General features: G+C 42.9%; 1 protein-coding gene across 29 annotated transcripts in view; it reads right to left on the bottom strand.

Annotated features, from left to right (window-relative positions):
• The window catches only part of rims2a (regulating synaptic membrane exocytosis 2a), a 711,765-nt gene that overhangs the window by 419,223 nt on the left and 269,322 nt on the right, over positions 1-23,220 (bottom strand). For all 29 annotated transcript variants that reach the window (XM_078397872.1, XM_078397861.1, XM_078397867.1 and 26 more), the window contains one exon: positions 716-1,665. In XM_078397872.1, coding sequence (XP_078253998.1) covers positions 716-1,665 — 950 coding nt within the window. The remainder of the gene's footprint in view (positions 1-715; positions 1,666-23,220) is intronic.

The raw sequence follows: 23,220 nt of genomic DNA, 5'->3' as shown, positions 1-23,220 counted from the left end.
GATGATATAGTTCTGGTGCTTCCTTGTGTCACACATTTCAGTGCGTGTTGGCAGACAGTTTAATCATCAGACATGAAAGCAAAAACCTACTTGATGTGACTACACTTCCAGCTGGATAACGGTTAGTCTTAATTACTGGCCTAGCTGAGAACAGTTCATTCCATACCATCAGAACTGGATTTCTAGTAGCTCATCGATTTGTTAGTTAAAACGGCATTACATTTTGCACATCACATAAACAGGAAAATACCTTCCAGCAACAGAATTAACACCATTTTAGACATATGCAATGATTTCTGTTCTCATAAGTAGCGTATACTATATCGCACATATACATAAAGTATAAATGTGTTTTATGAGTAATACTCTTTAACTTATGGAAATAAACAATTTCTAACTTTTTCTTGCTTCATTGAAACCACAATCTTCTACTGTGATTAGTTTCTATGGATGCCGGCCATACTCTGATAATTTTTCCCAAGTTTCTAATAAGCTTCTGAGAATTTGGACATTGTCATTAGCTGTTAGATATGGTGATATTACCACCAACTTCATAGGCTCAAAACTGTGACCAGTGTAATCCAAAATAAACTGAACATTATTTGTTTTAATTAAACCAAGAAATTTGAGCAACATAGTTACATGTTAACCCAAATTAAAAATGCAGGGTTTTCTTTAAAACAGTAGAAGTGAAATGAGTTCTGTGAATGCTTACCTTTTTCACTGACACTTTCACTCTCAATCTCTACATCATCACAGCTGGTATACTCTGGAGTAGATGCAAGCTCTTCCTCCGAGCTACTCAATGAAACTTGGCGCATTTTACCTCCTTTCTTTGTTTTATGCGGCTTTGGTGGTGGTGGCCTTACAGACTCAGACTGATCTGAGCTGAGAGAGTCATTCCGAAGCATAGTTTCCATCTTTTCCCGTTTTGTTTTCTTAACAGCAGAACTTGGATCCAAGTGCTGCTGTTTCCGTATTGAATCTGAATGACGGATGTCACCCCTATCAAATGGAATTGGACTTCGCCTGGGTGTCGGAGGACTGTGATTTGGGGTCCTTTGCCAACTAGAACTAGGCCCTTGCATGTCTTGAGTTCTTTCCATAGAGTAAGAACGCTGACTTTGCTCAGGCGCTCTGCGATCACATGCAGAACGTTGTCTTGACTGCCTTTCCATTCTATGCATTGAAATTTGTACATCATCCATCTCTGTGTGCGCCAAAGAAACATCACTGTGTCTTCGTTCATGACGCATTCGGGACATTTCAGCGTGCATCCGCATTTGCTCTTCATACGGTTGAAGTTTGACTGGGTAACGAGCCAAATTTGGATCACTACGATACCGAGTTTGATACTCCTCCTCTCGTCTCTGGCGTTCATATTCATCTCTAGTTTGTAGATCAATATCTTCATCAACCAAATCTCGGAATTCTTGAGACCTTCTTCGACTTCTACGAGTGGAGTCCCTGCTTTCTCTGTACTCGATATGTTCAGAGTCATCATAAGCCCATGACCCACGCTGGGATCGCTTGTCACGGTCTGCATATTCTGTAGGTGATCTCTGCATTGCACTGTCCACAAGCGCATACTGTGATGGATCTGCTCCGTCGTCCCTCTGATGGTGTTTTTGATTGTGTTCCCTGGATGTTGATGGGCTCCTTTTCCTGGATGGAAATAAATATAAATTCAGTCAGAGAGACCTTGCAAACAAAGTGTTAAATTAAATCATTCAATACCTTCCTGTACATTAAAACTGTAAATTGTGAAAGGCGGTTAAGCGTTAATGACGGCAGTCGTAAGTGTAAAATATTAATGTATTTCTCTTTGTTTCCTATTAATCCTGAATTAATTTGAAAGCGAAACAAAGCCTGATAACTCGAACATCAAATCATATTGCGTTCATCACAAAACATTACATTGAAACAGAAAATTAATCGAGGCCCATGAAACATATCTAACAGCTTTATTTGTACATTTTAAGATTATAAATCTTTTTTCCACTTTTTATTAAACATCTACCTAGGTTTACCTTTCTGTTTGCCATTGCACATCTGGGAGATAGAGGAAATTGTATCCAGAAGAATGCATCAAATCCAAGCTAGCAAGCACTTTCCCTTAATCTCCTCAAGCTCAGCAAAATTACATTAAAAAGCTTCCAATAATTGCAGCCTTGCTCAGCTTTGCACACAGAATTATTCTCTTCATATATTGTGATTTCATCTACATTAGCAAATCAGAATCTGCACAGCCATCTCAAAGCAGGAAAGTAGGACATCAGCCCACCAACCTAACTTTGATATGTGACGACACACAGTGGGAGGAGGAGTGAGGAGTTTTACAGTTTAATGCTGTTATCATGTGCTGTATATAGCTGGAGGTCAAGTAAGATTTTACTCTCCAAGGAAGATTATGGTACTTAGCTGATTACTGATGGACACTCATGCCTGTAAATTGCAGGATTGTCTTTGCCATTTTCCTTGTGTACCATAGAAATGAACATTTCACTCAGACATCTGCATACAACTTGAAGCAAACTCGATTTATAATAGTTATCAATTAACTTTTGTCACAACTCTTAGAATTCTGCATAATTCAAATGATATTAAAATATCATATAGAATATGGTGAAGAGAAAACCATTTCAGATCATTTAAAAGCACACTGCGTGAGCAACCCGACATTTACACTTGACCTTGCAATATACAGGGAACCATCCAGGTTACAAATAGTACATTTTCTAGATCCTACAGAAGTCTCAGAGTATATTTCCATATATATTTGTTTTTAAACCCATATGTACTAATGTATATATTTCCTTTAATTTATTGCTCAAATATCATGCAGAAAATATGCTTTATCATTGCATATGGCTGAACAGTCAATTATCTAGAACTTTCTGCTGTATTTGGAACCTGGCCAGTTTTAGAAGCACATGTCAGTGAATTCACCGGCACTACTCTGTAGAGCTTATCAGGACGGATTGCCGTCGCTGCCTCTGAGAGACCACAATTTAATTGCTGATGTGAGAGATTTGAACCGACGCTAAGGTGGACATCTGTAAGTACTTTCTTATCACAGGAATGGGAATCAAGGGAATGGTGAGCATTGTGTCATAGGCATACAGCATGGAAACAGGCCCTACAGTCCAACCTGTCTACCAAGATGCTCCATCTACAGAAATCCCATGTGCCCATGTTTGGGGGGAGGGGGGGGGGGGGGGGGGAGAAAGGAGGAGGTTATATGGAGTAAGAAGGGAAAGGGGGAGGGTTATGTAGTTACCTAAAATTGGAGAATTCAATGTTCGTACCATTCTAAGCTAACCAAGTGGAATATGAGGTGTTGTTCCTGCAGTTTGCGTATGACCTCACTCCGGCAATGGAGGAGGCCTAGGTCACAAAGATTCAGCATGGGAATGTGAAGAGGCACTAAAATGGTTAGCAACTGGAAGATCCTGCCGGTCATGGCAGAGCAAGCATGTGTTCAATGAAAGGTAGCGGAGTCTTTCTAGCACCTGCCTCAACTTCCTCCTCTGACAGATCGTTCCTTAAACCCACCAACCTCTGTATTCACAAATTTGCATGTCAAGCTTGCATCGTTGGTGCAGATGTAAAAATAGCGCAATTTCCATCATCGCCAAAGATTTTTTATTTATTTTTTATTATATAATCAGATCTTTTGGCTTTGCCTGCACTGTATGATGAAATGAGATAAGGTTGAACTCGGGTATTGGATTTTGTTCACTGAGAAGGTGGTGGGTATATGAAGCAAGAAGCTAGAGGTGGTAGTTGAGGAAAGTACAATCACACCATTTAATAGACATTTGGATGGGTACATGAATAGGACACATTTAGAGTGAAATGGCATCCAAATCAACATGGACAAGTTGGGCTAATGGACCTGTTTCCATGCTGTGTGACTCTATAATGTTATGTGATTAAGAGTGGGGCCTTCAGTCTGGTCGAAGAGCCTAAATGCACAAACTCTCCTTTATCTATATCTCATAATATAGCATTTATCAAATCTCAAATTACCAATTGATTAGTCATCAATTGGTTTTGCAATAGAATATTAAACATCTTGATTGTGAATGCATATCCTGTCTAGTCCACGAGTTCCAATACAATTTCTCCCTATCAACCTTATTTGTTTTTCGTAATATTTTTAAAATATCAACTTTCAAACCACCCACACTCTAGGCAATACATCACTAAATTTTATAATCTCCCTCAATAGTTTAATTACTGGAGTCCAGGGACCATTATCTTAAGTAATACTGCCCTGCTGGCATGGACAATGCATCCCTCAAGGCATTATATATAAAACTGCTAATAGTACTTCAGAAGTAGTTCAACCTGGGCTTTGTAAGATACTTGCACCACATTTGAAGTACTACTCGCAAGTAGCTCTTCTACCCATATGTACACCAACCCCTTGTATATGAAGGCCAAAAATCCTTTAGATTTTTAATTATTTTCAATACCTGTTGATGACATTAAATGATCCATGTACATAGGTATCAAAGTCTGTCTGGGTCTCCACTACAATCACAGAAACTATTCCCTTCTAACCACCATTGGTTTGAAATGAATGATCATACATTCATCTGCTCCGAAATCCATTCCCCATGGTTTTAGCCAGGCACTGGCAATATTTTACAATAGAAAGCCCAGATATCACCTTGACATTCAGTGACAAAACCATCACTAAATCTCCCACTATTAATATCCTAGGGGTTACCATTGACCAGAAACTGAACTGGAGCAGCCATATATACAATGTAGCTGCAAGAGCAGGGTGGAGGCCAAGAATCCTGTGGTGAGTAACTCATATCTTAACTCGCCAAAGCCTAATCACCATCTCCGAGGCTCAAGTCAGGTTTGTGATGGAATTCTCTCCACTTGCCCGGTTGAGTGCAGCTTCAGCAACTTGATGAACATCGACATTATACAGGGCACAGCAGCCCACTTGATGAGCACCCCATTTGCAACTGTTCACTCACTCCACCACCAACCCATAATAGCAGCAGTTTGCACCATCTGCTGGATGCAATACATCAGCTCATCAAGATTCAGGAAACGGCACCTTCCAAATCCATTACCTCTACCAGCCAGAAGGATAAGAGCTGCACGACTATCTGGAAGTTGCCTAGTAAGCCACATTCCATCCTGACTTGGAAATATATCACCGTTCCTTCAGTATCACTGGGTCAAAGTCCTGGCACTCCTTCCCTAACAGTATTGTGGGTATGACAGTCAAGAAAGCAGCTCATCACCACTTTCTCAAGGACAATTAGAAATGGGCAATTGAATGGTAGCTCTGCCTACAAAGCCCACATCCCTTGAATGAATTTAAGAAATGAACAATCCATATAACTTTGTGATTTAATGCTTCCACTTACATTACAGAAAATGGTGATCTTAACATTGATATGTGGATTTCTATCCCACCATCTGAAAAAATGCAGTGAATTCTTGTAACCACAAATGGGATAATATTCAGATGTTGGCCAATTTCCCTTACAGATGCTCCCCGAATTACGATGCTTTGACTTGCGATGTTTCGACTTTGCGATGGTGCAAATGGCAGCGACCCTTAGCGAGCCGCAGCTTGCTTCCCATCACGTGATCAGGTGTATTAAATGCATTTCAACGTACGATATTTTCGGTTTGCGATGGGCTTCTCGGAACGTAACCCCATCATAAGTTGAGGAGCACCTGTATTTCAGAACACTGGGGCATCTTAATACTGCCCTTCGGTTGACAAAGCAGCCAGGATCATATAAATGTTGCAGAAAATGCTAAAATACACTCTGAGATGAGTGGCAAGCATCCATCATCCCTTGTCTATGGTGCAATAGCAGAGTATGTTTAACAGTAGCACAGGGCAGCACATTTGGTAAGTCATAGAGTCATGCAACGTTAAAAACAAGCCCTTCACCCAACTTGCCCACTCCAACCAATTTGCCCCATCTACACTGTCGGCCTACCTGCCTGCCTGCTTTTGGCCCATATCCTCTAAATCTACAGTATCTTCAGCATGTACCAGTCCAAATGTTTTTTTTAACATTGTGATAGTACCTGGCTCAACTACCTCCTCTTTCTGCTCGTTCCATGTACCTACCACCCTTTGTGTAAAGTTGCCCCTCAGATTCCTATTAAATCTTTCCACTCTCACCTTAAATCTATGTCCTCTGGTTCGTGATTCCCCTACTCTGGATAAAAGATTCTATGTATTTATTCCTATTCCTGCCTTCTATTCCACTCATGAAGTTAGACCCCTCCATTAGATCACAACTCATTCTCCTGTGCTCGAATGAATAAAGTCCTAGCCTGCTCAACCTCTCCCTATAGTTCAGTCCTGGCAACATCCTCATTACTCTTCTCTGCCCCTTTCCAACTTAACACATCTTTCCTACTACAGGGTGAAAAATACTGAACACAATACTCTAGATGTGACCTCATCAATGTCTTGCACAATTGCAATTTAATGTCTCAACTTCTATACTCAAGGGCAAGTGCAGAGCTAAAAGTAATCAATGCTGTAATAATAATCAAATCATTTCGTTAAGCAACATGAATGTAGGAACATGAACAAATTGGGTGGTACAATGGTACAGCAGTAGAGTTGCTGTCTTACACTGTCAGAAACCGGGTTCGATCCTGACTAAGGATGCACAGGAGCATCTCAATACTGCCCTTCAGTTGACACAGCAGCCAGGGTCATGTATATATTGCAGAACATATACGGAGTTTGCACGTTCTCCCTGTGACCACATGCGTTTTCTCTGGGTACTCCAGTTGCCTCCTACATTCCAGGAGATGTGCAGGTTTGTAGGTTAATTGGCTTCTGTAAATTGTACAGGATAGAACTCATGTACAAGTCATCATTGGTCGACGTGAATTCAGTGGGCCGAAGGGCCTGTTTCCATGCAGTATCTCTAAATTAAACTAAACATTCGACACAAACAGCATCTCTGGAGGGAAGGAATGGGTGATGTTTCAGCTCGAGACCCTTCTTCAGACTGTAGAAGGGTCCCGGCCCGATACATCACCCGTCCCTTCTCTCTAGAGATGCTGCTTGTTCCGCTGAGTTACTCCAGCATTTTGTGCCTATCTTCAATGTAAACCAACATCTGCAGTTCCTTCCTGCATAAACTAAACATTCATTCCCTTGAGCCAGACCAGTCTTTCAATTGAATCATATCTTTTCTGTAGTTTGACTTCACTCAACTGGCTTTGTTCAATTGCATGTGTCTCACAAAATTCTATCAATTTCCAATTTGAAAATTTCAAATGACCTTCTGGCAATGAGGAAGTTAGCAGGGCCCAGTATGCATGTGACAAAAACAAGGCTGAAGCATTCGCAATCACAAACAGCCAAAAGAGAAGAATAGATGATCCATCTCCGTGCTTTTCCTCAAGATCTCCCGCTATCACAAAAGCCAGACGCCTGCCAATGCAATTCACTCCCGTGATATCAAAAAACAAGCGAATCCACTGCTGTCAGCCAAGACCAAAGGATCAGAAAACATCTCAGCTGTCGTACTGAAGATCTGTGCTGCAGAGGTAGCTGTAATTCCACTCAAGCTGCTCCAGTATAATTGCAACACAGACAACTAATCAACAATGTGAAAAATTGCCCGGGTATGACCTGTACAGGAAAAGTAATAGAAAATCTGGCTAATTATCAGCCCATCAGTCTACCTCCATCAAGAGTATCATCAATTGTGCTATCCAATGGATACTTACCCTATACATCAATGCCCAGTTTGGGTTTGCCATGACCACTCAGCTCCAAACTTTATCATTGCCAAGGTCCAGGTCTATGTCCATCAAGAGTATCATCAACTGTGCTATCCAATGGATACTTACCCTATACATCAATGCTCAGTTTGCCAGGACCACTCAGCTCCAAACTTTATCATTGCCAAGGTCCAAACATACACCAAAGAGCTGAATTTATGAGGTGAGATGGAAAAAACTCTGCTTGACTCTTTGGCAACATTTGATCCTGTGTGGCCTCAAGGAGTCCTGGTAATAATGAAGTCAATGGACATCAAAGGGAAACAGTGGGTCAAAGCTCACACAAAGGGACTGTGGTTGTTAGAGATCAATCCACCAAGCTGCAGGTTATCCCAGCAGAACGTTGTGAGGATAGTGTCCAAGACCCAATTTTATTCAGTTGCTTATCAATAAACTTCCTTTTATCAATAGGTCAGAAGTGAGGATGTTTGCTGATGATTGCATGTTTGGTTGTATTTACAACTCCTCAGTAAATTAAGTAATTCATGCCTACATGCATGGGAGCTGGACAATATTCTGGCATGGGCTGACACGTGGCAAGTAACCTTTGTGTTATCAAAGTGCCAGGCAACGGACATTTCTAACTAGAGATATAACTACCTACCCCTTGACATTCAAAGGCATCACCTTACAGATATCAGTAATATACTGTAACTTCGATCTTTTGGCAGTCAAGCCTCCAACAAATAACTAAACATTCCACTGGCTTCTTTTTTTAATGACTCTTCATACCCAGCCAATGACCCATGGTGATCTATCTGTTCATCAACACTTCCTAGCTTCTCAGCATATTGTAAATACATTAATTTGTCTTGCTCAGGTCCAAAATGGCTGATCCTACACTTCTCCACACTGAACTGCATCCGTCAAAATTTACCAATGTTCCAAATGTTCTGCTTCCATCCACAATATTTATTGTGCTGTCGAACTTAGTTTCATCAGCAAGTCTGGCTATAGAGCTGAATTTTCCTTCATCCAAATCATGTGTAACAATAATGAAAAATAGATGCCATAGTACAGATCACCCAAGACACTAGAGTAATTTCCTGCTAATTTGAATAAATATTCACCCTGCCAATTAATCACACTTAATGCACATTCAGAAATATTTTGCTGAAATTTATAATTAGTGGCTTGCCATCTGCTCTGTTCACCCTTAAATTATGAGAGCATTTCATTGCTGAAACTACAGCAGCAAAGTGCTGATGATTTCACAATGATAGTGTCGGAAAGCAGGGAATAGGGCTGAATAACCCCATTCATTAGATTGCTAGGAAAAAAAACATATTTGGATGCCTTAATTGTCCCCATTGGCATAACCAGCTGTGAAACATGTCACCAGATATAACCTGTCACCACCCTGGCCATTCCCTCTTCTACTCCAGCCACTCCCTCTTCGACCCCGGCCACTCTCTCTTCTCCGTTCTCCCTTATCCCATCAGGCAAGAGGTATGTGAAAATGCACACCTCCAGATTCAGGGACAGTTTTTTCTCAGCTGTTATCAGGCAACTGAACCATCCTATAGAGCAATCCTGAGCTATTATCTACCTCTTTGGAGACGCTCGGACTATCTTTAATTGGACCTTACTGGACTTTATCTTGCACTAAATGTTATTCCCTTTAACGTCTATCTGAACACTGAGGATGGCTCGACTGTAATCATGTATAGTCTTTTCGCTGACTGGTCAGCACGCAACAAAAGCTTATCACGGTACACGTGGAAACTAAACTAAACGAAATAAATGTTCCTGAATGCCTCTGGAATTTTGTGATACAGAAAACTTTCCTCGTATGCTTCTTGAGACCCATCAGTCCTTCCAGGTGAGGCATATGTTCATGTGCACCTCCTCTAACCTCATCTACTGCATCCTGTGTTCCCGATGTGGGCTCCTTTACATCGTCGAGGCAGAACATAGACTTGTCGACTCATTCCCTGAACACTTGCGGACGGTCCGCCAAGGCCTGCTGGATCTCTCAGTTGCTAATCATTTTAACTCCCCTTCCCATTTCCATGCTGACCTTTTTATCCTGGGCCCTCTCCATTGCCAGTGAGGCCACACCCAAACTGGACGATCAGCACCTCATAGTTTGCTTGGGTATCTTACAACCTAATGGTATGAACATTGAATATTCCAATCAATTCCCTCCTCCCCTTCCCCCTCTGCCACCCCCCCACCCCCCCCCCCCTTCCTTCCCTCTCCTCCCTGTGCCCCACCAGGAGGTGCATCCATACATCCATTTCTCCCCTCAATTCCAATTATATTCCTTCCACTGGCTGCACAATTCACACTTCTCTCCTTATCTTACACCTTTTGGCTTTTCATCACTGGCCTTTGTCCAACTATCACCCTTACAAAAATCCACCTCAGCTATTACTCACCAGGCTTTGGCTTACCCCTTCTCTTTTCCATTTTTCTTGCCCCTCCCCCACGATAAACAGTCTAAAGAAAGGTTCTGACCCAAAATGACACCGATCCATGTTCTCCAGAAATGCTGCCTGACCCACTGAGTTACTCCAGCACTCTGTCTTTTCTTATATAATGGATTAAGGATTAGCTAACAGGCAGGAAACAGCAAGTATGGAAAAGGAGGTCAATTTCTGGTTGTAATCGTGGAGAACCATAGGATTAAATGCTGGGAGTGCAGCCACACAATATATATCAATGACTTAAAGGAAGGAAATGAAAGAACCCCAACTTTAAATTACATTACAGCAGTTGGGAAGGGATGCTGTGATGAGCTTACAGTTTCCAGAGAGATATTGAAGGGCCAACATCTGGAAAATAGCTTGCAATGTGGAAAAATTTGAAGTTATTCATCTTGAACAATACTGCAGAGTATTAATTAATTGGAGAAAATCTCTGGAAACCTGCCATACAGTGAGATTTGGAAATTCTTTCAAATGGAATGCAAAATGCTAGCACACAAGTACAGCAGGTAATAAGGATGGTCTTTAGTTCAAGAGGATTGAAGTATGAAAGGAAGTTTTACTGCAACTGTATAAGCCACTAATGAGACCTCTTCTACTGAGAATCATTTTAGTTCATCTATTTAAAGAAAGATATAATTTAATTGGCGGGAGTTCAAAGAAGTTTCATTTGGACGGTCCTGGGTATGAATCTATTGTCCTTTGAGGAAAGAATAAGAGGTTGGGACTCAGGGTATTGTGAGTCTGCTATCTCCTTGCCACAGAGAGTTCTAGGGACAGAATCCCTGTTTCAATTTAAGGCTGAGATGGATAAGTAATTAGCGATAGAATCAGCAATCATGGGGAAACAGCAGGAAAGTGGACTTGAGAAATATTGAATCAGCTATGACTCATTGAATGGTGGAGCAGATTCCATGCGGCTGAATGGCCTCCTCTTGTTCCCACTTCTATGATCTATGGATCACAGGTGATCCTAGTAAATGCAATTATTGTACATGACAGACATGTGCCTTATCATTGTTAAAATCTTATCAATGTTAAAAGAGGTGGGTCAGTTGCCAGAGAATACACAGCCTCTGACTTACTCTTGCAGTCACCATATTTATTTTTTTGAGCTTGTTAAATGTTCAACTCTATTGAGATTGCACTTGGAGTAAGCTATACACTTTATGGAGTTTGGGATCTATAGTTAAGGAGGTGGTGCAGAGTAGGTTCATAGGTTGATTCTTTGGATGAATGGGTAGTAAAGATGTTGAACAGGTGGGGACTCATTGGACAATAGCAATCTGAAAGTGCTCTTACTGAAACAGACAAGATTCTGAAGGGGATTGACAGAGTGGATGAATGAATGAATGAATGAATGAATGAATGAATGAATGAATGAATAAGTTTATTGGCCATGTATGTACACATACAAGGAATGTGCCTTGGTGCTCCGCTCACGAATAACAACACGAACATACAGTAAACAGTTAAGAAAAAGCATAAAACATTCAAACATTAAGAATACTACATTACGGTTTAAACATGTGAGTGAAATAAACCAGAGCAAAAAGAGACTACAGACTTTTGGTTATTGAGTAGAGCAACTACTCGCGGAAAAAAATCTGTTTTTATGTCTGGCTGTGGCTGCTTTAACAGTCCTGAGTCGCCTTCCAGAGGGAAGTGCTTCAAAGAGTTTGTGGCCAGGGTGAGAGGGGTCAGGGATGATCTTACCCGCTCGCTTCCTGGTCCTTTCAGTGAACAGTTCGTCAATGGGGGGTTGTAGTCAATAGTGAACACATAGTGAATCATCCTACCTAGCTCCAGCCTGTGCCTGTGCACATGTCCTTAACTCCTGAACTAATGTTTACCCTTTATGGTAAACCCTCATTTTGATGGACCCCTTTATAGCAGATTTTGGTTACAGCGGATGGACCCCTGGCTCACAACGTGCACCAGCAAACCCTTCCTGTTTTAATGTTTTATGCTTTTTCTTAATTGTTTACTATATGTTTGTGTTGTTATTCGCGAGCGGAGCACCAAGGCACATTCCTTGTATGTGCACATACTTGGCCAATAAACTTATTCATTCATTCATTCATTCATCCACTCTGTCAATCCCCTTCAGAATCTTGTCTGTTTCAGTAAGAGCACTTTCAGATTGCTATTGTCCAATGAGTCCCAACCTGTGCAAAATCATTACTACCCCATTCATGCACTGCTTGGTCTGGTTGGCGTGGTTGTTGCGGCTTATGTGGTAGCTCCTGGAGACATAGTTTTCTTCAGGACGCTGCCACCGACAGAACGCACTCATCAACTGTGGGGCTCCATCCCTCCCACCAGCTGCTGACTCTTCCGGTTGGCCATCGCTTTGTCCACACCCCACTCCACTGCTGCCTCCTCCTCCATCTCCCCCAGACTGGCCGACATACTCTACCTAGGAAGATGTCAGCGACTGCGGGGGTGAGGTGGAGGAGGCAACGGTGGATGGAGTGGGGAGCTGACAAAAACTATGGCCGACAAGAAGAAGCGGAAGCTGGTGAGAGGTGAGCGAGCCTCTTGAGGACTCAAAAACATAAAAAATAAAGTGGATGAGCTTGAGGCTCAGTTAGATATTGGCAAGTATGATGTTGTGGGAATTACAGAGACATGGCTATGGGAGGACCAGGGCTGGGAACTGAATATTCAGGGGTATATGTCCTATCGAAAAGACAGACAGGTGAGCAGAGGGGGTGGGGTAAGGAATGAAATTCAGTCCCTTGCGAGCGGTGACATAGAATCAGGAGATGTAGAGTCAGTATGGATAGAACTGAGGAATTGTAAGGGTAAAAAGACCCTAATGGGAGTTATCTACAGGCCGACAAATAGTAGCCTGGATATAGGGTGCAAGTTGAATCAAGAATTAAAATTGGCATGTCGCAAAGATGGTTTCTTAGAGCAGCTTGTTCTGGAGCCTACCAGGGAGAAGGCAATTCTGGATTTAGTGTTGTGTAATGAACCGGAGTTGATAAGGGAACTCAAGGTAAAAGAGCCATTAGAAGGTAGTGATCATAATATGATAAGTTTTAATCTACAATTTGAGAGGGAGAAGGGAAAATCGGAAGTGTTAGTATTACAGTTGAGCAAAGGGGACGATGGAGGCATGAGGGAGGAGCTGTCCAAGGTTGACTGGAAAGAGACCCTAGCAGGGATGACAGTGGAACAACAATGGCAGGTATTTCTGGGAATAATACAGAAGGTGCAGGATCAGTTCATTCCAAAGAGGAAGAAAGATTCTAAGGGGCGTAAGGGGTGACTGTGGCTGACAAGGGAAGTCAAGGACAATATAAAAATAAAAGAGAAGAAGTATAACACAGCAAAGATGAGCTGGAAGCCAGAGGATTGGGAAACATTTAAAGAGCAACAGAAGATAACTAAAAAAGCAATAAGGGCAGAAAAGATGAGGTACGAAGGGAAGCTAGCCAAGAATATAAAGGAGGATAGTAAAAGTGTCTTTAGGTATGTGAAGGGGAGAAAAATAGTTAAGACAAATGTGGGTCCCTTGAAGACAGAAACAGGTGAATTTATTATGGAGAACAAGGAAATGGCAGACAAGTTGAACAGGTTCTATAGATTCAGAATCAGTTCCTATGGATTGGAGGGTAGCTAATGTTATCCCACATTTTAAGAAAGGAGGGAGAGAGAAAACAGGGAATTATAGACCAGTTAGCCTGATATCGGTTGTTGGGAAGATGCTGGAGTCAATTATAAAAGATGAAATAGTGGCACGTTTGGATAGCAGTTAGAGGATCGTTGCGAGTCAGCATGGATTTACGAAGGGGAAATCATGCTTGACTAATCTTCTGGAATTTTTTCAGGATGTAACTAGGAAAATGGACAAGGGAGAGCCAGTGGATGTAGTGTACCTGGACTTTCAGAAAGGTCCAACATAGGAGATTAGTGGGCAAAATTAGAGCACATGGTATTAGGAGTATGTTACTGACATGGACAGAAAATCGGTTGGCAGATAGGAAACAAAGTTTAGGGATTAACGGGTCCCTTTCAGAATGGCAGGCAGTGACTAGTGGGGTACTGCAAGGCTCAGTGCTGGGACTGCAGCTATTTATAATATACATTAATGACAGATGAAAGGATTAAAAGTAACATCAGCAAATTTGCAGATAACACAAAGCTGGGTGGCAGTGTGAACTGTGAGGTGGATGCTATGAGGATGCAGGGTGACTTGGACAGGTTGGGTAAGTGGGCAGATGCCTGGCAGATGCAGTTTAATGTGGATAAATGTCAGGTTATCCACTTTGGTAGCAAGAACAGGAGGGCTGATTATTATCTGAATAATGTCGTTAGGAAATGGGGAAGTACAACGAGATCTGGGTGCCCTTGTTCATCAGTCACTGAAAGCAAGCATGCAGGTACAGCAGGCAGTGAAGAATGCAAATGGCATGTTGGCCTTCATTACAAGAGGAGTTGAGTATAAGAGCAAAGAGGTCCTTCTGCAGTTGTACAACCTGGAGTATTGTGTGCAGTTTTGATCTGCAAACATGAGGAAGGATATTCTTGCTATTGAGGGAGTGCAGTGTAGGCTCACGAGGTTAATTCCAGGAATGGCGGGATTGTCGTATGTTGAAAGAATGGAGTGACTGGGCTTGTATACACTGGAATTTAGAATGAGAGGGGATCTTATTGAAACATATAAGATTATTAAGGGATTGGACACGCTAGAGGCAGGAAACATGTTCCCGATGTTGGGGAAGTCCAGAACCAGGGGCCACAGTTTAAGAATAAGGGGTAGGTCATTTAGAATGGAGAAGAGGAAGAACTTTTTCACCCAGAGAGTTGTGAATCTGTGGAATTCTCTGCCTCAGAAGGCAGTGGAGGCCAATTCTCTGGATGCTTTCAAGAGAGAGTTAGATAGAGCTCTTAAAGATAGCGGAGTCAAGGGATATGGGGAGAAGGCAGAAACGGGGTACTGAATGTGGATGATCAGCCATGATTACAGTGAATGCCGTTACTGGTGCGATGGGCTGAATGGCCTACTCCTGCACCTACTGTCTATTGTCTATTGACTGAGTGCGTCTTGTCATAGGCAGTGGCCTGAAGAAAGAGGTGATGGCCAGGGGCTACAACGTGAGCCACAACAACAGCCATGTCATCTGGACAATGTGGTAGCTGGGGAAGAAGGGCTCGTTGGTGCAGACCAGTGGTATTGGCGCCTGGTTTTAAGGTGAAACGACACAAAGTGCTGGATTAACTCAGCAGACTGAATCAGTCTGAAAAAGGTTACTAACGTCACCGATCCATGTTCTCCAGAGATGCTGCCTGACCAGCTGAGTTACTCCAGTATGTTGTGTCATTTTGTGTATTAACCATCATCTGCAGTTCTTTGTTTCAACCACCGAAAATGATAATACTTTACTCGGTTATAGTGGACCACCGGCAATGACAGGCACCGTCTCTTCCCCCCCTCCCCCCCAAATGTCCGTTATAACGAGGGTTTACTGTATCTGTTTTTTAACATCTGGAGTTGATTTTGTATTTTTGTATTGAACCTTGTAATTATGTTTACAATTTAGAAAAATATGAAGTTATGTAGATAAATCAATCAATTTTGCTGAGCAAAAAACTGCAGATGCTGGAAAACTGAGTTAAAAACAACAAAAAAATTAAAATATTCAGCAGATTAGCAATGTATAGAGAGAAACTGTAACTTTCAATCGGTTATTTTTCACTTTATATTTTCTATTTTAATCCATTTCAATCTTTATCTTTCGCATTTGTAGAATTCTAATTTTATATATCCATCCTGTTCGTATTTGCATTAATTCAAATTGCTAGCTTTTCTAGTTACATCCGTAACTCTCTATTAGTCTCTTGTATTGTATCTTATCAAAGGCTTTATGAAACTCCATATGCCATGGCTTGAAATTCTACTGCACCCAGTTGGGTATGCTTGATGCATATCGCACACCATTGTGAACATCGGCAGAGCCCAGGGGCAAATAGGCATTCCATGTTTTTGCATTTGAAAGTGTACCAGCATCAGAACTTGTGGGGCAGAGATGAGCTGTGGAGCAATGGACACCAAAAATGAATGGTAGGTCACAGCCTTACCTCACAAACACAGTGATTCGGCATTGCAATGAGAAGTTCTCCTGGGAGTGACCAGCAACGGGTTCTCTCAGGACAATATGGTCCAAGGTCTCCACAATGCCACGAAAGGAATGATTTATGAAGAATGATACCATTGCATGCATCCTGACCCAGAACTTTCATCAAAGCAGAAGTGTAACTTTCATCCAATATATCCAGTCAAATTTGTGAACCAAATTAAAGTGCCACTGAAATCAATTACTTTCCATTGCGGAACAAAAAATATTTTCAATTGCATTATGGTGAAAAAGTACACTTACGTGATTGATTGCTGGGCATTTTCTCAATTAAATTCGTATTTTCACCATATGTCTACCAACACTTACCTAACACAAATGAAGTACTGCTGATTTTGGTTTTCCTAGCAAAATTTATCATTTGCAATGTGAGAACAGGTAAAATGAATTTATGTTCAATCAGATAATTAAACTTTTTTTTGCACCAGTGCAAACATTGCTGTGGGAAATCTACCACCTACTTTGTCACAAATAATTGAAATCTGGCTTTCACCACTTGCCTCTATCTTATATATGAATGAAATAATACTTTATTGTCACATGTGACAAGTCTAAGTCAAATTCTTTGCTTTCATACCCAGGGTATGTAAAAATTCGAGCATAAAGGGCGGTAACAAAGTTACAGGTAAAGGGACAGGCAAGATGCAACACCTGTCCCTTTACCTCCCCCCTCAACTCCATCCAAGGACCCAAACGGAATGGCGGGACTGTCGTATGTTGAAAGGCTGGAGCGATTGGGCTTGTATACACTGGAATTTAGAAGGATGAGGGGGGATCTTATTGAAACATATAAGATAATTAGGGGATTGGACACATTAGAGGCAGGAAACATGTTCCCAACGTTGGGGGAGTCCAGAACAAGGGGCCACAGTTTAAGAATAAGGGGTAGGCCATTTAGAACGGAGATGAGGACGAACTTTTTCAGTCAGAGAGTGGTGAAGGTGTGGAATTCTCTGCCTCAGAAGGCAGTGGAGGCCAGTTCGTTGGATGCTTTCAAGAGAGAGCTGGATAGAGCTCTTAAGGATAGCGGAGTGAGGGGGTATGGGGAGAAGGCAGGAACGGGGTACTGATTGAGAGTGATCAGCCATGATCGCATTGAATGGCGGTGCTGGCTCGAAGGGCTGAATGGCCTACTCCTGCACCTATTGTCTATTGTCTATTGTCTATAACAGTCTTTCCAGGTGAGACAGAGGTTCACCTGCACCTCCTCCAACCTCATCTATAGCATCCGCTGCTCTAGATGTCAACTTCTTTACATCGGCAAAACCAAACGCAGGCTCGGCGATCGCTTTGCTCAACACCTTCGCTCAGTCTGCCTTAACCAACCTGATCTCCTGGTGGCTGAGCACTTCAACTCCCCCTCCCACTCCCAGTGTGACCTTTCTGTCATGGGCCTCCTCCAGTGCCATAGTGAGGCCCACCGGAAATTGGAGGAACAGCACCTCATATTTCGCCTGGGCAGCTTGCAGCCCAGCGGTATGAACATTGACTTCTCCAACTTTAGATAGTTCATCTGTCCCTCTCTTCCCCTCCCCTTCCCAGATCTCCCACTGTCTTCCTGTCTCCACCTATATCCTTCCTTTGTCCCGCCCCCCCTGACATCAGTCTGAAGAAGGGTCTTGACCCAAAACGTCACCCATTCCTTCTCTCCTGAGATGCTGCCTGACCTGCTGAGTTACGCCAGCATTTTGTGAATAAATACCTTCGATTTGTACCAGCATCTGCAATTATTTTCTTACACTTGCTTTATGGAGTGGTACCATGTAGGTTTATGTCTTTTTTGTTCAGCACTAATTCCTACTGCAGATACACAAACTGTGACTGAGGGAACAGCATGCTGGGCAGAAAATTGATATTAGCACATTAGTCCAGATATTATGTTGCATCCTAATGAAAAAAAAAACGAGTGTAGAGTTGATAATCTTTTATTTTACCAGGCAATCACTGGGCTTAAAGATGACATAGTTACGAGTTATGATATAGATATGAGTTACGTCGTAGATAGGAGTTATCGTAGTGGGTGACTTTAACTTCCCCGATATTTACTGGGACTTACTCAGGCCAAGAGGATTAGTAGGGCAGAATTTGTTAGATGCATCCAAGAAGGTTTCCTTAAACAGTATGTGGATAGTGCGACTCGAGGAGGGACCATATTGGACTTTGAATTGGGAAACAAGTCTGGCCAGTTGACCGGTGTTGCAGTGGAAGAAGAATTTTGGTGATAGTGATCACAACTCCATGAGTTTTTTAATTATTTTGAAGAGGGAGAGATCCAGATGTTGGGGGAAGGTACTTAATTCGGTAAGGCAGATTACAATGTAATTAAGCAGGAACTAAGGAGGGTAGATTGGAACCAATTGTTGTCGGGTGAATCCACAGAGGACATGTGGAAGTTGTTTACGACCAGCTGATCAGCATGTTCCAGTAAGGAGGAGGGATATGGGCAGCAAGATAAGGGAGCCATGTATGGCCAGGTTGTTTAAAGACCAGCTGCTCAATGTGCAGGATCAACATGTTCCATTTTGGCGGCAGAAACAAGGAGGCAGATTATTATCTCAATAGAGTTAGGTTAGGTAAGGGAGAGGTGCAGCGAGACCTGGGTGTCCTTGTACACCAGTCACTGAAAGTTGGCGTGCAGGTACAGCAGGCAGTGAAGAAAGCTAATGGAATGTTGGCCTTCATAACAAGAGGATTTCAGTGTAGGAGTAAAGAGGTTCTTCTGCAGTTTTATTGATCCCTGGTATGACCACATCTGGAGTATTGTGTACAGTTTTGGTCTCCTAATTTGAGGAAGGACATCCTTGTAATTGAGGCAATGCAGCGTAGGTTCACGAGATTGATCCCTGGGATGGCGGGACTGACATATGAGGAAAGATTGAAAAGACTAGGCTTGTATTCACTGGGGTTTAGAAGGATGAGAGGGGATCTTATAGAAACATATAAAATTATAAAAGGACTGGACAAGCTTGATGCAGGAAAAATGTTCCCAATGTTGGGCGAGTCCAGAACCAGGTGCCACAGTCTTAGAATAAAGGGGAGGCCATTTAAAACTGAGGTGAGAAAAAACTTTTTCACCCAGAGAGTTGTGAATTTGGGGAATTCTCTGCCACAGAGGGCAGTGGAAGCCAAATCACTGGATGGATTTAAGAGATAGTTAGATAGAGCTCCAGGGGCTAGTGGAATCAAGGGATATGGGGAGAAGGCAGGCACGGGGTATTGATTGGGAACGATCAGCAATGATCACAATGAATGGTGGTACTGGCTCGAAGGGCAGAATGGCTTCCTCCTGCACCTATTTTCTATGTTTCTATGTTCCAGTAACGAGAAGGGTGGCAAGATAAGGGAGCTGTGTAGGACCAAGGAGGTTTCTAGACTTGGTCAGGAAGAAGGCGGAGGCACATGTCAGGTTTAAGAAGGTGGCATCAGTTGGGGCTTATGAGGTATATAAAGCCAATAGGAAAGAATTCATGTGGGTGATTAGAAGGGCCAGAACAAGCCATGAAATGTTATTGGCGAGTCGGTGTTAGGAAAATCCCAAGACTTTTTACATTAAAAATAAGAGGGTGACTTGGGAGAAGGTAGGACCACTCAAAGATAAAGGTGGAAATCTATGCTTGGAGTCAGAGGATGTCGGTGAGGTACTAGACGAGTATTTTTATTCACGTAGAAGGACATTAAGGGCGGCAAGATCAGTGTGAAGTATAAAAATATGCTAAGGCCGTTTGAGATCAAGAGGTGGTTCAGTTTAGTTTAGTTTAGATTAGAGATACAGCGTAGAAACAGGCCCTTGGGCCCACCGAGTCTGCACCGACAAGTGATCCCCATTAACACTAGCCTACACACACTCGGGACAATTTTACATTTATACCTAGCCAATTAACCTACAAACATGTACGTCCTTGGAGTGTGGGAGGAAACTAAAGAACTCGGAGAAAACCCACGTGGTCTCGGGAAGAAAGTACAAACTCCGTACAGACAGCATCCATAGTCAGGATCGAACCCGGGGTTCTGGTGCTGTAATGCCGCAACACCACTGCTACGCCACTATGCCAGGTGGTGCTGGGGCACTTGAAGAATATTTAGGTGGATAAATCCTCGGGCCCTTTGGGGTCTTATCCAGGTTATTGAGAGAGGCAAGAGAAGAGATTGTTGGAGCCTTGATGACGATCTTCTCCAGCCTCAGCCGAGGTCCCAGAGGAGTGGAGGTTGGCCAATGTTGTTCCTTTGTTTAAGAAGGGAAATGGAGAGAATCCAAGGAAGTATAGGCCAATGAACTTCTTGTCAGTGGTGGAAAACAATTGGAGAGAATTCTTTGAGATAGGATTAAGAATAAAGATAGATAACAATTAAGAATACATAGATAACAATTAAAAATAAAGCATAAACACATCAAAACAATAAGGATACACCATTACGGTCTAAACATGTGGGTGAAAATAAACCAGAGCAAAAAAGAGACTACGGACTTTGGTTATTGAGTAGAACTATCACTCGTGGAAAGAAAGCTGTTTTTATGTCTGGCTGTGGCTGCTTTGACAGTCCGGAGTCGCCTTCCAGAGGGAAGTGCTTCAAAGAGTTTGTGGCCAGGGTGAGAGGGGTCAGAGATGATCTTGCCCGCTCACTTCCTGGCCCTTGCAGTGTACAGTTCGTCAATGGGGGGGGGAAGGTTGCAGCCAACAACCTTCTCAGCTGTGCGAACGATCCGTTGCAGCCTCCGGATGTCGTGCTTGGTGGCTGAGCCAAACCGGACCATGATGGAGAAGGTGAGGACGGACTCAATGATAGCAGTATAGAATTGAACCATCATTGCCTGTGGCAGATTGTGTTTCTTCAGTTGCCGCAGGAAGTACATCCTCTGTTGGGCCTTAATGGAAATGGGTGGGGCAAGTTTTTTTTACACAGAGGGTATAGAGGACTGGAACACATTGCCAGGGGTGGTGGTGGAGGCAGATACGATAGTGGGGCTCAAGAGCCTTTTAGATAGACATATGGAAGTGCAGGGAATAGAGGGATATGGATCATTTACAGGCAGATGAGATCAGTTTTGGGCATCATGTTAGGCACAAACTTTGTGTGCCAAAGAGTCCATTCATGTGCTGTACTGTTATATGTTCTATGTTCTATGACATGTTCCCTCTGTAGGTTCATGGGTTCAGCGCAGTGATGAGTGCTTTTGGGGGTCCAGACTATGCCACAGGTGGGATGCAGAAGCTTGACTGGCTGGGCAAGGTGCTTGGGATGTTGCGCACTCCTCCCGGTGCTTTTGCTTGTCCTCCACGTGTTCCTATCATGGAGAACAAAGCTGCTCAGCGCCTTTTGATTGCTTATTCGCCACTTTGAGTGGCCACAGGCCAGGCATTCCCTCGAGTCTTCATAAAAGAATGCTACAATTTCTCAAGGAGTCCTTGTGAATGTCCTTGAAGTGTGTTCTCTGTGCTCCTGGTAACTGCTTGCTGTGACAGAGCTCAGTTTAGAGTACTTGTTTCTAGAGTCTGGTGTCAGGCATGCAGATGATGTGGGTTTAAACATTATTCCCTTATTATGTATCCATACACCGTAAATGGATCAATTGTAATCATGTATTTTCTTCTAAAGAAGATAGACACAAAAATTTGGAGTAACTCAGCGGGCCAGGCAGAAGAAGGAATGTGTGACATTTCTGGTCGAGACCCTTCTTCAGATGTTTTTCTGCTGCCCGTTTTAAGATGCCACACGGGCGGCACGATGGCGCAGCGGTAGAGTTGCTGCCTTACAGTGAAGGCAGCGCCAGAGACTCAGGTTCGATCCTGACTACGGGCGCCGTCTGTACGGAGTTTTTGTACGTTCTCCCCGTGACCTGTGTGGGTTTTCTCCGAGATCTTCGATTTCCTCTCACACTCCAAAGACGTACAGGTATGTAGGTTAATTGTCCCTAGTGGGTGTAGGTTAGTGTGCGGGGATCGCTGGGCGGCGCGGACCCGGTGGGCCGAAGGGCCTGTTTCTGCGCTGTATCACTAAATCTAAATCTAAAAAGCTTTTCACTTTACCTCGGTACATGTGACAATAAACTAAACTAACCCACAGGAGCAGCTGGTTTCTTGTGATCAGTGTGGGGTTTGGGAGTTGACACGAGTATAGGTTGTCCATTCTGCCAATGGATTTGACGATTTGGCAGAGAGGGTGCTGATGTTACTTCTCCGGTGCTTTGAGGTATATAGTGCCAAATTCAAGAAAAATATAGAACACAGCACTAAGCATTATACAAGGTCCATTGCAGACCCCATAAGGTGACACTGTGGTGCAGCTAATGCAGCTGCTGCTTCAATCTGCGTGCGACCCGGGCTCAATCCTGACCTCGGGAGCTCCCTGCATAGAATTTGCATGTCACTGCGTGGGTTTCCTCCAGGTGCTGAGGTTTTAGCCCACATTCCAAAGACGATTAGTACGGGTGCAGGGGTTATGAGGAGAAGGCGGGAGAATGGGGTTAGGACGAAGAGATAGATCAGCCACGATTGAATGGCGGAGCAGACTTGATGGGCAGAATGGCCTAATTCTGCTCCTATCACGTATCACATATGACATGCAGGTTCATGGATTAACTTTCGGCACTGTAAATTACTCCTAATATCGATGATTGATAGAATCTTGGGGGAGGGGGAGGCGGGAGTGGGAGTTACGGGGCAATGTAGAGAGAATAACATGAGATTAGTATAGTATTGCTGTACAGGGGGTGTTGATGGACAGCATGGACACAACAAGTTAAAGGCTAGCTTTAGTGTTGTATTTCTCTGTGACTATATAACATTTTCAACTCCATCATGTGAGAGAGGTTATGGAGAGAGTCCTTGTTAAATGTGATTGCC

The sequence above is a fragment of the Rhinoraja longicauda genome, chromosome 4, assembly GCF_053455715.1.
Source record: "Rhinoraja longicauda isolate Sanriku21f chromosome 4, sRhiLon1.1, whole genome shotgun sequence".
NCBI lineage: Eukaryota > Metazoa > Chordata > Chondrichthyes > Rajiformes > Arhynchobatidae > Rhinoraja > Rhinoraja longicauda.
This window is presented reverse-complemented; position numbering and strand designations above follow the sequence as displayed.